The sequence below is a fragment of the Euleptes europaea genome, chromosome 10 (genome assembly GCF_029931775.1).
Source record: "Euleptes europaea isolate rEulEur1 chromosome 10, rEulEur1.hap1, whole genome shotgun sequence".
In the NCBI taxonomy this organism is placed as follows: domain Eukaryota; kingdom Metazoa; phylum Chordata; class Lepidosauria; order Squamata; family Sphaerodactylidae; genus Euleptes; species Euleptes europaea.
This window is the reverse complement of record NC_079321.1, coordinates 23469036-23484515: the sequence shown is the minus strand read 5'-3', so window position 1 is coordinate 23484515 and position 15480 is coordinate 23469036. Positions and strand designations below refer to the sequence as shown.

Below are 15480 nucleotides of genomic sequence, written 5' to 3'. Positions count from 1 at the left end.
CCTTCAACCCACCCCGTTCAGAGACCCGCATCCCTCCAGGTCGGCCAATCCCATGCACGCCGAGGAAAAGGGGAAGTGGAGATTTCGCCCTCTTCATCTGAACACAAACCCCCCCTCCAAGATCTCTCTCTCGCTCTCGCACACGCACCCACTTTCTCACAACATTGCCCCACCCACTTCCAAATTCACCTCTCCCCCTCCACGCTCGCAAACACACGCGCTCCTTCAAACGTTCTCGCGTTTTACAAAAGGCACACACCCCTTTCTCTAACAGCAACGGGGTGGGGGGGAAGAGAGAGGGGGGAGGGGGAAGAGAGAGGGGGGAGGGGGAAGAGAGAGGGGGGGAGGGGGAAGAGAGAGGGGGGGAGGGGGGGAGGGGGGGAGGGGGAAGAGAGAGAGGGGGAGAATGGGGGGAGAGGGGGGGGAGAATGGGGGGAGAGGGGGGGAGAATGGGGGGAGAGGGGGGGAGAATGGGGGGAGAGGGGGGGAGAATGGGGGGGAGAGGGGGGGAACCCAACCCACCCATTCAAACGTCCCCACCAGCACCATGTTGGCTCCTTGAAGCACCACACCCACACCGCCTATCTCCTTTCTTCTCTTCGTCCTTCTCACCCACCCACCCCCCGCCGCTTTTGTATGGCTTCCTCGCCTCCAGCAGTCCAGGCCTACTTCTACAACACAAAGGGAGGGAGGGAAGGCGGGGACGAGCGCGCAGCCACCAGCCAGGCCCGGAGCAGCTGCGGCGCTTGCCCTCCTTTTCTCTCCTTCTTCCTACCTCCCCTCCCCCCCCCCGCCGGCCTTTCCCTGGGACCTAAACAATGGAACGTGGGTGAGCGTCGGGGAAGGGGGGGGAGGGGAGAGAATTCTCGCTCCTCGGAATTCTCTCGCTCCTCCCCCTCGCGCGCTTCCCCTTCGTTCCATCCCCCCTCCCCCCCGCGGGCAACCCAACGGCCGAATACTTACGGGCTGGTCTGGCGGCGCTGCTGCTCTCTGTAACGGACGCGGAGAGGGGGCCTCCTCCTTCTCCTCCTCCTCCTCCGGGACCACCCTTGTCTGTAACTACCCAGCTGCCACCCTCGCCTTCCCGCCACCGCCGCCCCTCCCCCGCCGCCGTCGTGAGGAAGACTCACAACAACATGGCGAGTGCAAGAGAGAAAGAGAGGGACGGACATACACAAGAAGCAGCAGCAACGGCAAGCCGCTAGGACGCATGCGCGCCGTCAACCCATCCGTGGACGCCGGGAAAGGGGAGGAGGGGAGAAGGACGGAGGGACTGACAGAGCGACAGAGGCAAGGGCCCGCGCGCCTGCGCCGCCCCGGCCGGCGAGAGCGAGTTCCGCGCATGCGTCGTAGCCGCAATCGGGGGGGGAAAGGGCCGAAAGGGGGCGGGGCGTGGGAGAAGGGCTCTGGTTTTGAGGGATCCCTGTCGCGATTTCCGCTGCACAGCTGACGGGATTCCGGCCAAGAAAGACTTAGCAAAGAGCAAGAGTTTAAGAATGAATAAGGCTTGGCTTCCTGTCTTGAAAACCTCCAGACTAACAAAGACTACAGTCCACAATAGCCATGCAGATTCGCTTTGGATTGCACGCATTAACAGATCACTTCAGGATACAATGGTTCCACATTAACATACCACACCTCCATTAGCACATTATCTTGATACTTACAGGACAATGATTAGCACATTACCTTTGATACTTTTTGCAGGACAATGATTCAGCTCAAACCCAACCCTTTTCTGACTATATATTACTCTTCCTACACACTTGACACTGAGAGACACTGTCCTTCAGTGTTACTCCTCTGAAGATGCCTGCCACAGCTGCTGGCGAAACGTCAGGAAAGAAAATACCAAGACCACGGTCACACAGCCCGGATAACCTACAAGAACCAATGAACTCTGAACGTGAAAGCCTTCGACAACATTCCTCGAAATACTCCGTTATTTTTAGTGCTGATCTGCTTTTAGACTGGGAGCTATTTTAATGGATAAAGTTTTAGGCTGCTTCATGTTTGTTCTTAACGGCTTGTTTTAATATTGATCGTTTTATGGGGGGTGGGGGTTAAAATTATTTTGCTGAATTTATTTTTACTCGGTGAACTGCCTTAAGTAGGTCTCTGGAGAGGCAGCATATACATTTTATAAGTAAATGGATAAGATTCCTATGCTTTAAAAGCTCTGTAACAGGTGAAAGTTCAACCCTTTCTTCTCCTGGCAGTCCAGCAGTGAGGAAGGCTGTTAAGATCCACCTTTTTGTGCAGCCCATTTAAGGGGGGATAGGCTGTTCCAGAGCTGCCTTAATGTCAAAGAGCATTCCAAGATTCTCCAAGTGGGCTCTTACGCCTGCTTTCGTAAGCCGCCTTGAGTCACCCTTTGACATAGTAAAGCCATAGTTTCAATACTGAAATAACTAAATAAATGTGTGTTCTAGTCCCTTTGCAGTTCGTTCACAGGCTCTCTCCCCCCTCTTCATTTTCTGAACAAATAATAACCTGTTGCTGCCCTCTCTAAATGCCTTTGCTTCTCTGTTAGACTGTATAAGATCGATTGGAAGAGAAAGGTAGCTTTAGCTTCTGCCACTTGGAGAACATTGCTTGGACTGAGAAGCAGGAGCGCTTTCCAGAACACTTAACTCTTTGTAACTCTTATTTATAGATAAAGCAATGATATAGACAGAGATGGGCAATATCAGCATTTAACTTCTCTGTTGTCTGCCTGTGTCTTTTTGTACTCACCATTGGCACCAAAGCTTTTGCTCCCAAATTCGTTTTTTTTTTTTTAACCTAAGGGCATCATTATTGGACAGCGCAGCAGGATCCTCTAGACCAGCTTTGTTTTATCTCCACTATACCCTGACCTGGGTAGCCCCAGGCTAGCCTGATGTCATGGATCGAGGGAGAGATTGATTTTCCAAAAATAATAAGACCGTCAGAAATTGTTGGCACACGAGAGGCTCTGTGAGGTAAAAATTTAAAACAGCAGATTTTATTTTCAACAACGTCATAGGATGAGGTTGAAAGTAGGCAAACTAGGTTTCAGATAAAGTATTTAGCTTCTCACAGACAAATAGAGTAGGCTTTTCTTGTGTGTGTGTGTGTGTGTGTACAAGAGATATTTTGTTGTTTCAGATGGTACTACCAAATTTTACTTATAACTGCTTGTGTGATAGACAGGAGAAGGTTCCATCCTCTTTTCTCCTGGTTCAGTGATAACCAGTTGGATTTGAAAGGCTGAATATAATGCTAAAGCGAGGGAGAAAAACAACAACCTGGGGTATGATCCTTGAATTAGACCACACAAAGCCTGTTACAGATTACACACACACACACACACACATCTGGTACATAGAACAGGTTACCATATTGGCTTGAAAGCAAGATGACACGATTCAACATTTTTAGCTCTCTAAAACAGGCAGGGTCGTTTTCAGTTCAGGTACATGACAGGCGCTGGTGGGGATGGGGACTGCTGCACACGGAGCCCAGCTAGGGTTACCAACCTCCAGGTACTAGCTGGAGATCTGCTATTACAACTGTCCCTCCCTTCCCCAAACCCTGCCCTCCTCAGGCTCCGCCCCAGAAACCTCCCACTGGTGGCAAAGAGGGACCTGGCAACCCTACTTATATTCAGGGTTGCTTCATTTGGGGTAAATCTGGTATTTACCCCCCTGGGTTGTAGATGAACTGTATCCCTCAGATGAAGTGGCTAGCATTTGCTTACAGATAATGGGGTTGTGAAGTCTCCAACATAGGTCCAGAGTATTGGGGGGGGGGGGGTGCAGGTAGTTGTGGTCACTGTAAATTTATGTCTATTTGAGTACTTATAACATTCAATGGTGAACAACTATTCTGCAAGTCTCAAGATCTGTGACACAAATAATTTGATTTCAATCATTCATCCTCTGCCGGATAAGGTACTACTGCTCCAACCTTATAAGAAGAAATGTCATATGTTAAAATTGATCTCTGAGGTCTGTAGCAGTTGCTTAGAGTTCTCAAATGCTTGTTTTCTTGAAAAGCTCAATGTGGCATTCTTAAGGAAGATATACCGAGACCCTTGGACCTTTGATAAGTTTGGCAAAAGATGCAGCAATAGTTTAAAAACCCAACGCAGGTTTTCAGCTTGGAGACAATGTTAGGCACAGGAGCTGCATGACCTGCTTTTATTTTGCCACCTACAAGATGTAATTCCATGGGCATTTACTGGATATCCAAAATGTGTTGCTTTTGGAACTCTCTCCCCCATACAGAGTGCATAGATCAGCAAGGTATACTTTTGCATGAGGAATTCCCTGAGCCAATCCCTCAATGGCCCTTAGAATGACATCAGAGTAAGGAAGGGTAAATGATAATAGTTAAGTAGACCTTTATGTGTGCTGATGATAATGCACTGTATTGTAAGTGGTTTTCAAAAGATATTGCTGGTGGGTATTTATGCACCTAATACAAACCAAAAATGTTTTATAATAATTTGGCATCAATATTAGCTGAATATGCTAAAGAAAAAATGATCTGGACGGGAGACTTTAACAGTGTGATGGAACCAAGATTGGACAGATCTGCAAAGAAGAAAAAGGGTAATTGTGAGGGCAAATTACCCGGTATTTTTAACCATCTCATAGACCAGTGGGAAATGTTTGATATATGGAGACTGGTAAACGGTAATAAAAAGGGATATACATATTATTCATCTAGACATCTTACTCATTCAAGAATAGACATGGTATGGCTTTCTAAAGGAATTATAAGTTTGTCAGAAAATCCGGAAATTTTACCCAAGATATTATCTGACCATAATGCCGTTTCAATTAGAATTAAGATTGGGGACAAGAGAAATAAACCATGGTCTATAAATATTTTATTAAAAAATAAAAAAAAGGAGATAAGATAAAAATAGACATACAAAATTATTTTTTTGAGAATGGAGATAAAGGAATCTCAGATGAAGTAGTATGGGATGCCGGCAAAGCAGTAATTAGAGGACTTTTGATACAACAAAATTCAAGATGGTTTAAAGAGAGGGAGGCACAAAAGATGAAGATATTAGAAGAAATTAAACTGGGAGAAAGACAGCTAAGAAAATCACAAGATAAATTATTTAAACGAGAACAGACAGATAGGTTAAAAAAGTTACAATATCAATATGAATTTTTAATAACTTCAGAAATTGAGAAAAAAATAATGTTTAACAGACAGACTTTTTGAACATGCCAATAAACCGGGTAAATTATTAGCTTGGCAGCTTAAACATAAAGAGAAGAAATCACCAATATTAAAAATTAAGAAGGAGGGTAAAATAAAAACAGATAAACAAAAAATTATGGAAACTTTCATAGATTATTATTCAAACTTATATAAACAAAATGTTTCAGAGAGGGAAATGGATGTCTATTTAAATCAATTTGACTGGGTTGGTATATCACAAGAGCATAGGGAGTTATTGGATTCCAGAATAACTATGGAGGAATTAAAAATTGTTATAGGTAAAAGTAAATTAAATAAATCTCCAGGCGAAGATGGATTTACAGCATTTTATTATAAAACCTTCATAGAACAACTTTCTCCATATTTATTAAAGGTGATGAATCACTGCTTGCAGAACAGATCCATTCCACAAACCTGGAAACAAGCAAATATAGTCTTAATACCAAAACCAAACTCGGATTCATTGGATGTCAAAAATTAAAGACCAATTTCTTTATTGAATAACGATTATAATTTTTTTGTAACTATTTTAGCAAATAGATTAAAAGCAGTATTAAACCAGGTTATACATGAGGATCAAGCTGGATTTCTCCCAGGTAGATTGATCAGTCAAAATGTTAGAATAGTAATAGATCTTTTAGAATATGCTGAGTCTGTCACTACTCCTATAGCAATTATATTTTTAGATGCAGAAAAAGCGTTTGATAATGTAAACTGGAAATTTATGAAAAAAATATTAGATTTTATGGGCATGGGAAAAAAATTTAAGTCAGCTATTGGAAATATTTATACTTATCAATCAGCAAGACTGCTGATCAATGGTAACTTAACATCACAATTTGAAATCCAAAAAGGTACTAGACAAGGTTGCCCTCTTTCACCTTTACTGTTTATTTTAGGGTTAGAAGTTGTATTGAAAAAGATTAGAAATATCCCAGATATAACAGGATGTCAATTGGGGAGAAATCACTTTAAGGTTAAAGCTTATGCTGATGATTTAGTTTGTTTTTTGCCTAATCCTATTAGTCAAATTGATAACTGGAACAAAACGATTGAGGTTATGGAAAGCTTGCAGGTTTTAAAATAAATAAAAATAAAAATAAAATACTGGTTAAAAATATGACACTCTTGCAGCAACAAGAATTATCAAAAAGGACAGGCTTCTCTATTGAACATAAAATAAAATATTTAGGCATTTGGCTAACTTCAAACAACCTTAATCTATTAAAAAAATAATTACCGGTATATTAAGTTATGGCAACAAATTGTTATAGATTTTAAAAATTGGGAAAAAATTCCCCTATCTTTGTGGGGTAGAATTTCGGTAATTAAAATGATGGTATTACCTAAAATGCTCTTTTTGTTTCAAAATTTATCAATTATAAAAGGGGCTCAAATATTTAAAATTTGGAAAAAATATATTTTAAAATTTTTATGGGGCAAGGGAAGACATAGAATAGCATATAATAATTTAATTGAGCTAAAAGAAATGGGAGGTTTGGGGTTACCAGATTTGAGAATGTATTATGAGGCATCTTGTTTTGTTTGGTTAAAGACCTGGCTATTGTTAGAGAATCCCAAAATATTGGAAATAGAAGGTTTTAATTTACGTTTTGGATGGCATGCATATTTGTGGTATGATAAGGGAAAGGTAAACAAAGATTTTAATATTTATATTATTAGATTTGGTTTACTTCAAACTTGGAAAAAATATAAAAGGTTTCTGGAAAATAAAACTCCGGGATGGATTAATCCAGTAGAAGTATTTATGAAGAGAGGATACAATTAAATTTAGATATGGAAGAATATAGAGAAATTATGGATTATAAGGAAGGAAATTGGGTTTTAAAAAGTAGAGAAGAAATTAATATTAAAGATTGGTTTATGTATTATAAATTAAAATATATATTTAACAAAGACAAGCAAGTTGGATTTAATAAAAATAAATCTAAATTAGAAAATATACTAATCAAGGGAAATAAAGGATTGATAGGAAGGATATATAGGTTATTAATTGAAGTAAATTTAGAACAAGAAAGAATTAAGCCAGTAATGCTGAAATGGATGAAGGAGTTAGGATATAATATCAATTTGGAAATATGGGAAAACTTGTGGAAGAAAGAATTCAAATTCACAATAACTAATGAAATTAGAGAGAATTTATATAAAATGTTTTATAGATGGTATATAACTCCCGTGATGATAAGCAAAATGAAAAAGGAGATATGGATTTATGTTGGAAATGTAGAAAAGAAAGAGGAACTTTTATGCATGCATGGTGGATATGTAAAAAAAAATTTTAAAAATAGAAAGAAGTAATAAGAGAAACTAATAATTTGATTAATACGAGAGTAAAAAGAAATCCAGCATTTTGTTTATTGGGGATTCAAGAAAAAATGGATAAAAAAGACAGGGTCATTTGCCAATATTGTTTTGCTGCTGCAAGAATTATAATAGCTAAAGTTTGGAAACAAGTAAATAAACCTTCAATTAGTGACTGGAGAGAGAAATTATGGATGTATATGAGGATGGCCAAATTAACAGAATTTCTACATGGAAATGATATGGAAGAATTTAAAGAAACATGGGCGAAGGCCGTCACATATTGGGATAAACTTGCAAAAATGGATTTTACTATTTTTGTTAATGAGTTATAGAAATAAGTTTGACATTTTTATCTTATTGTCAATAGTGTAATCTTTAAACTGTTTAGACACTTCTCCGGAAGTCTGGTGATGGGTCACTTTCTTGGTGGGTGGTGGGTCAAAAGGATATTTTGAATTCTTGTAATTTTTTAATTTTGATTGTATTAAGTAGATTATATAATTGATATTCTTTTGTATTTTCTTTTTATTATTGTATTTGTTTGTTTTGTTTCATGTGTTTATGTTATAAATATATATAAATATATATATAAATATATATATATATATATATATATATATATATATATATATATATATATATATATATATATATATATATATAAAAGAATCCTTATCCAATATGTGCATGACTCCTTTCCAGTTTTGTAAACAACTGCCTTCCAGCAAAGGATGGCAACAGGTCCTCAGGCTGCAGAAATTTTTTTTCCAGTTGCAATGCTTAATTTACAGTTTTTCTGCAATCACTGAATATGCACACAGAGCCATCTTGCTTTAATTGAGGTTCATGTGCCCAATTTGCAAAACTTCACAGGTTTAATAATACCTGCTTCCTGACGTCTTTTCAAATCCACTCCAACTTTTGGCTTCACTGGAAAAAAAAATTAAACACAGTGTGTTGTTGGGTTTATGATATATTTTTGCAGTAGTCCCCTTCAAAGTACCTAGTAGTACCTCTTGGAAAACTGTCTGATACTCATTGAATACCTTTTCAAAAGGAATTTTGAACTGATATACCTCTTTCATTCAAATGAAACGTAGAGTGTTGGGCTGGGGGAACCTCAGTGCAAAAAAGCTCACTGAGTAACCTTGGGCCAGTTATTCCCTCTCAGTTTAGATACTTCACAGAAAGTTGTTGTGAGGATTAATGGGGAGGGGGCATCATTGCTACCCTGAGTTCTTTGGAGAAAAGTTGAAATTTTAAAAGATTGGTTTAAAGAGAGAGAGAAAGATAACCATCCTTTATCCAGTAATTTCAGACCCCAATATGAAACCATTTTGTTGGCAATTATCTCATTTGGTCTTTATATGGTTGATCTTCATTATGGCTCTTCCTAATATCATAACAGTGACCACTTCATAGAATCATAGAATCATAGAGTTGGAAGGAACCACCAGGGTCATCTAGTTCAACCCCCTAGATGACTAGAGTTGCCAGGTCCCTCTTTGCCACTGGTGGGAGGTTTTAGGGGTGGAGCCTGAGGAGGGTGGGGGTGGGGAGGGGAGGGACTTCAATGCCATAGAGTGCAATTGCTGAAGCAGCCATTTCCTCCAGGGGAACTGATCTCTATTGGCTGGGGATTAGTTATAATAGCTGGAGATCTCCAGCTAGTTCCTCAAGGTTGGTTAACCCTATAGATGACCCTGCATAATTTAATTTTACTGTTTTGCAGTGAAAATGCCTCTTCAGGTGCCTCTTTCAGTACAGCTCATATGATACTTGACCTATAAGTCACGTTCTATCCTATGCTTTATCCAGATGGTACCTTCCTATTATTGGTATTCAATACGATAAGAGTAGGATTGATTTTTCTTCCCTTTCACTGAAGCGTGTGTAAGCTACTTTGTCACCCATGCTTTCAGCACTTGTTTCCCCTTTTCTGCATGGTTTGATCAAATCTGGAACTTTTTCTTCCCATACACTTGCTACGTGATGTGGCCAAACCACAGTTATGGCATTTTTCATTTAAAAATCTACAGCCTTCCTTTCCTCCACAGTGATAAGACCGTTCCTGAGGGCACAGCCGTTTCCTTTTCATGAGCTTTTTGCAAATTTAAATACATATTGCTATGTTGCCCATGTGCTTATTTTGGTGTTTCCTGTTTCCCAGGTATGCTGCCTATAAATCCTATACAGGTTTTGTTTGCTGATCCCATGACCAAGACCAACTTTAAAGCAGACTCTAAAATTAATTGTGGTTCAGACAGCCACCATCTCTGCATATATTTTTTCTCCACTTATTCCTCTTACTAGCATGTCCCTTAACTGCCACATCAAAGTTGCACCATAATTTTGATTCTGAAAAAGCTGCTTCAGAGCAGCCACAAACTCTCTGGCTATCTCAACGCATGTACCAATTCTTCAAAGGTTCTATCTGCTGACTTTCAGGAATGAATTGATTTCTTATTGAACCTCAGGTAGGAGCGCAGTGTGGTAAGCTGCAGTACTGCAGTCCAAGCTCTGTTCACGACCTGAGTTCGATCTCGACGAAAGTCGGTTTCAGGTAGCCGGCTCAAGGTTGACTCAGCCTTCCATCCTTCCGAGGTCGGTCAAATGAGGACCCAGCTTGCTGGGGGGTAAAGGGAAGATGACTGGGGAAGGCACTGGCAAACCACTCCGTAAACAAAGTCTGCCTAGTAAACGTCGGGATGTGACATCACCCCATGGGTCAGGAATGACCCGGTGCTTGCACAGAGGACCTTTACCTTTACCTAGGAGCTCCAACTTTACTTTGGGGTTTTGCTTTCGGGTTTTTTTTGGCCTTTATTCATTGGTGATATAGCAGTGAAAATGTGAGTCAGCACTTCAAAAGGACTCCTCCCAGGTTTGCTGTTGCTGATTAAACTGTGGAAGAGTTTCCCCAAATGTGGCAGTTATTATCTCTCAGAGGCTAGGAGGGCTCACAAGCAAAAACTGCATCTTTTCCTTATTCCTTTCTCTGAACAGGCTGGCAGATTCAGCTTCGCTTCATTGCAGTATGCTCTGTTTTGGTGTTTGAGAACATGAGTCTTACACCACGGGTCTACCGAGATCAGCATTGTCTACTCTGACAGGCAGTGGCTCTCCAGGGTCTCAGGGTTCCTTTCATACCACCTACCGCATGGTTATTTTAACTGGAGATGGTGGGGATTGAAACTGGAACCTTCTGCACGCAAAGCAGATGCTCGATCAATGAGCCATGGCCCTTCTCTGCCTTGAACAACAAAGGTTACAAAACATACTCCACTGGCTGCTTGAATACATCAAAACACTTTTCCAAAATGGAAAGCTGATGGGCATGAAGATTGGTGTGTAGAATAAGGCATGGAAGTGAAGGAACAGGAGCCGGAAAAGGGATTTACAGGGATGATCTCAGATAGGGTTGCTAGGTCCTCCCTGGCCACCAGCGGTGGATGGGGGTAAGGTTGCCAAATCCAGGTTGGGAAACTCGGAGATTTGGGGATAGCGCCTGGGGAGGATATGGGCCACAGTGGGGTACAATGCCATAGAGCTAGGGTTATCAACCTCCAAGTACTAGCTGGGGATCTCCTGCTATTACAACTGATCTCCAGCTGATAGAGATTAGTTCACCTGGAGAAAATGGCTGCTTTGGCAATTGGACTCTATGGCATTGAAGTCCCTCGCATCCCCAAAACCCCGCCTTCCCCAGGCTCCACCCCAAAAACCTCCCGCTGGTGGGGAAGAGGGACCTGGCGACCCTACACAGAGCCCACCCTCCAAAACAGCCATTTTCTGCAGGGGAACTGATATCTGTAGTCTGGAGATGAGCTGTAATTCCAGAGGATCCCCAGGTCCCACCTGGAGGCTGGCATCCCTAATCTCAGATGAGATCGTGTCAGACTGGCAGAGCAAAAATGATGGTTGGAAAGTTGTTCATGTAGAAGTGGGGGGGGGGGACACTTGGAACGGATACAGACAGGGACTAGTAGCCAAGGCAAAGAAGCTGACATAAATCCCTTTTCAGCAATGAAGCTTCGTGAAAATCTTTGGGTCTGTCACTGTCTCTCAGCCTACTTCTCAGGGTTGTTGTGAGGACAAAAGTGCAGAGGAACCAGATACCCTGCACTAAATTCCTCAAAGGAAGTGTGATAATTTACAATGAAGAGTTAAGCAACATTGGCCCAATTTGTTTCCCCCCCACACACACTTCCTTTCCATAATGAATAGAGGAAAAAATGTGTTTAAAAGCTTGATTCATATATGATTAAAGCTGCCAATTAAATCAGATCTTGAAGCTTGAACAGCCATGGTAACAGATTTCCCCCCAGTTTATCTCTCTCTCTCTCTCTCTCTCTCTCTCTCTCTCTCTCTTCTCTCTCTCTCTCTCTTAAAAACAAACTACTTCCCCTGCAGGAAGTATTGTAAAAGTAGAGACTTATAGTGCAAAGCTAAGCAGAGTTACACCTTTCAAAGTCCATTGAAGTCAGTGGGCACAGAAGGGTATAACTCTGCTTAGGATTGTACTATTAATACTATATGTCACATAGGTGTACCTTGTCTCAAGAATGTTTTGTAAAATAGAACTGTTTTACTATTTAAAGACCAGTAGATGGCAACAGGTGATTGGTTCAATCCAGAGTAGCCCTAGGATTTCTACAGAATTTACTGGTGTTATATTTCCCAGAATTCAAAGCTGGACCAATTCTGACTCTTTGGTTGTTGTTGTGTCTTCATTAAAGAGAGATGAAAATCACACGCAATCCTCGGTCTTGCTTACGAGTGATCTTGGAATGCAGATCCCCATGTAAAGTGATAGCTTTGATCTCCGCTGGAGCTACTGTTGTCGCTGAGATGAAAGCACAATGCATAACATTAGAACTGGCTTTGCCACAACCATTCCGCTTAGTACTGCACAGCAATGCAAGCTGTTAAATAGACTGATCCAGTAATACAAATCCTTCCTTGTTATCGGTAACCACCTTACAATCCTGTAATAACATATTTTAAGCATAAAACAATAAGCCACATTCAGAGGATTTTTCAGGCTTAGGTAACAGTGTCATAGTATGCTTGACACGGCTATCACAACTCAGTGCTAGTTGTAGCTACTCCAAACAAGACTACAGGCTACTAGGAACAGCAAGTCTGATGACCTTTGAGATGTTCTTGGGTCAGTTGCAATTATTTCAGAAGCTGGAAATGTAAGGAAGTAGGTGGAACTTTTTTCATACATGGTAGTCATGCAAGGAGCTAAAAAATTTTTTGGTGCAAAGTACATACTGAAATTTAAAAAATCTTGAAGATCAAATTTGCAATGAGCCCTAAAGTTATGTTGTTAGGAATTTTACCATCAGCAACAGGGAAACACATGGAAGAACTGTTCAGATATATGATCACAGCAGCAAGAGTGGTTGTTGCCATAAAGTGGAAACTGGAAGAATGTCCAACTATAGAAGACTGGAAAGACAAATCTGCAGAGTATGCAGTGATGGCTAAGCTGACGAACTCTGTGAACAAAAGACCCAGCAAACAAGAAAAACTGGAAATTATATAACGCATACATTGCGTAAATTGTTCAAAACCTGAAATGAAATTGTTTAATAATATATTAATATAGAGAAATAGAATATAGTAGAATCTATTGAATACAAACAAGTCTATATAAAACTGTATGGTAGCTTTTTTTTTTACAATATTAGTTTGAAGTACTTATGAGATAGAATGATTGAATAAAAAGCAGTTAATCTATTACCAAAAAGTTGTAAAATTCATGATAGAAAATTATGATAGTGGCTTGCAGGGAAGATGGTAAGAGGGTAGTAAAATAGTATATGGTCACCCAGTTAAAACCTGTTCTGTTTTTTGTTAGTTTAGGTGTGTGTATTATAATGTAATGTATGTGGTTTTTGTTTTGTTTTGATGTTATGTGTTTTATATATTTGGAAAATAAAAATTTAATTTAAAAAAGACTGCAGGTTACTAGGATCAGCAAGTTGGACTGGTTTTAGTTGGGAGCTATAAGTGACAAAGAATGACAACAGAACACCTCTGGTTGTCACTTATAGCTCCCAACTAAAACCAGTCCAACGTATTATTAAGGACCTACAACCAATGCTGGATTGTGACACTTCCCTCGCTGAAGCACTGGGGGGGCGTCCCTTTCTTGCTTACAGACAGCCGGCTAACCTAAAACAACTTCTCACCCATGATGATAAACTACTTAACAGGAACATGGACTCTGGCACCAAGGCCTGCAACAAACCAAGGTGCCAACTTTGCCCTCATATAGATTCTAGGAACATCATCTCTGGACCCACCAATGTCAGCCATACTATCTCAGGTCCATATTCCTGCTCATCTTCTAATGTGATTTATGCCATCACATGCCAGCAATGCCCTTCCACAATCTACATTGGACAAACAGGTCAGTCTCTTAGACAAAGACTAAATGGACATAAGTCTGACATCAGAAACCACAATATTCAAAAACCAGTGGGAGAACATTTCAACCTTCCAGGACATTCTGTTGCAGATTTAAGAGTAGCAGTTCTCTTACAAAGGAATTTCAAAGGGAGATTGGAAAGAGAAACTGCTGAATTACAGTTGATATTCAAACTAAAGTCAATGCATTTACCTGGGCTGAATAAAGACCTTGCATTCATGGCTCATTACCAATGCTGATTTCTCCACACCCATCTCTCCCCTGGACATCACAGACTCTTCTGCATACCACACTTAATCCCATCACACCTGCTATTCACATTTACATACTGTTAACATTTACATACTAATGCTTGTCTGAATTCACTCTCCTCTAATTAAAGACAGATGGATTCACATTCTAGCTGTATCTGAAGAAGTGAGCTGTGGCTCACGAAAGCTCATACCCTACCAGAAAATATTTTTGTTAGTCTTTAAGGTGCTACTGGACTCTGGCCCTTTTCTACTACTGCAGACAGACTAACACGGCTACCCACTGTTTCTAAAGTGTTTAATATTCTGGCTCAGATTGGGACCAAAGCATGTGGGGGGAAGGGGCTTCAGCCTCCCCACTGTGCTGTTTTCACAACCCAAAATGGTGCCAGGGTCACTATTTATCCTGTTGGGGGGGGTCTGTGCATGTCCTAACCAGCTCCACAGATTGACAGCACAATCCTATGAAGAGTTACTCCTGTCTACCCCAATTAGGGTTGCCAGGTCCCTCTTCACCACCGGCAGGAGATTTTGGGGGCAGAGCCTGAGGAAGGCAGGGTTTGGGAAGGGAGGGACTTCAATGCCATAGAGTCCAATTGCCAAAGTGGCCATTTTTCTGCAGGTGAACTGATCTCTATTGGCTGGAGATCAGTTGTAATAGCAGGAGATCTCCAGCTAGTACCTGGCAGTTGGCAACCCTAACGCCAATGAGTTTAAATGGCTATAACACTGCTTGGCAACTAGTCCTGTTGCACACAGTGGAAGTTACATTGGTAAACCTTCCTAGCAGCAGGCTGCTCTTTTATGACAAAGTTTTCCCATCAGACACACCAAGGTAATATAATACTTGTTTCACACTGTTTTGACTTATTAACAAAACCACTGTGACAACCTTGGTGTGAACAATTATCAAACTGCTTTTTTAATCAGTCACAAGGCATAAAGTACAGCGGAGACAGGGGCTTATCTCCTTCCCATTTCACCTGATGATGAAAGTGCAAAGCTGCTATCTTGTCGGGAAATCGTAAACTGCAAGAACTTAAATGCCCTCTTCTCTGCTTGTAGCTAGGAAATTAAGATGAGGACGACCAGCAGGATCTGAGCCAAAATGAAACCGTTCTCTTAAAAAAAAAAACAAAAAAAACATGAAATAAGTATAAAAGGATTAACGAAGCTGCAACAAAGAAAGGTTAAGCAAGCTGTAACAAACATCGGTAGCCCTGCCGGTAGCCTCATTCTTTGAGAAACTCAAGTGTA

The 15480-nt window shown here is 40.9% G+C and overlaps 1 protein-coding gene across 10 annotated transcripts in view; it reads right to left on the bottom strand.

Annotated features, from left to right (window-relative positions):
- The window catches only part of PUM2 (pumilio RNA binding family member 2), a 72466-nt gene extending 71891 nt beyond the window's left edge, over positions 1 to 575 (bottom strand). For 5 of the 10 annotated variants that reach the window (XM_056856747.1, XM_056856748.1, XM_056856755.1 and 2 more), the window contains exon 1: positions 523 to 574. In XM_056856747.1, the coding sequence (XP_056712725.1) occupies positions 523 to 549 (27 nt within the window). In that variant the 5' untranslated portion in view covers positions 550 to 574. Of the gene's footprint in view, positions 1 to 522 lie in introns of all 10 variants that reach the window. The other 5 variants (XM_056856749.1, XM_056856750.1, XM_056856756.1 and 2 more) reach the window with 2 other exon arrangements.
- Positions 576 to 15480: the final 14905 nt, after the last annotated feature.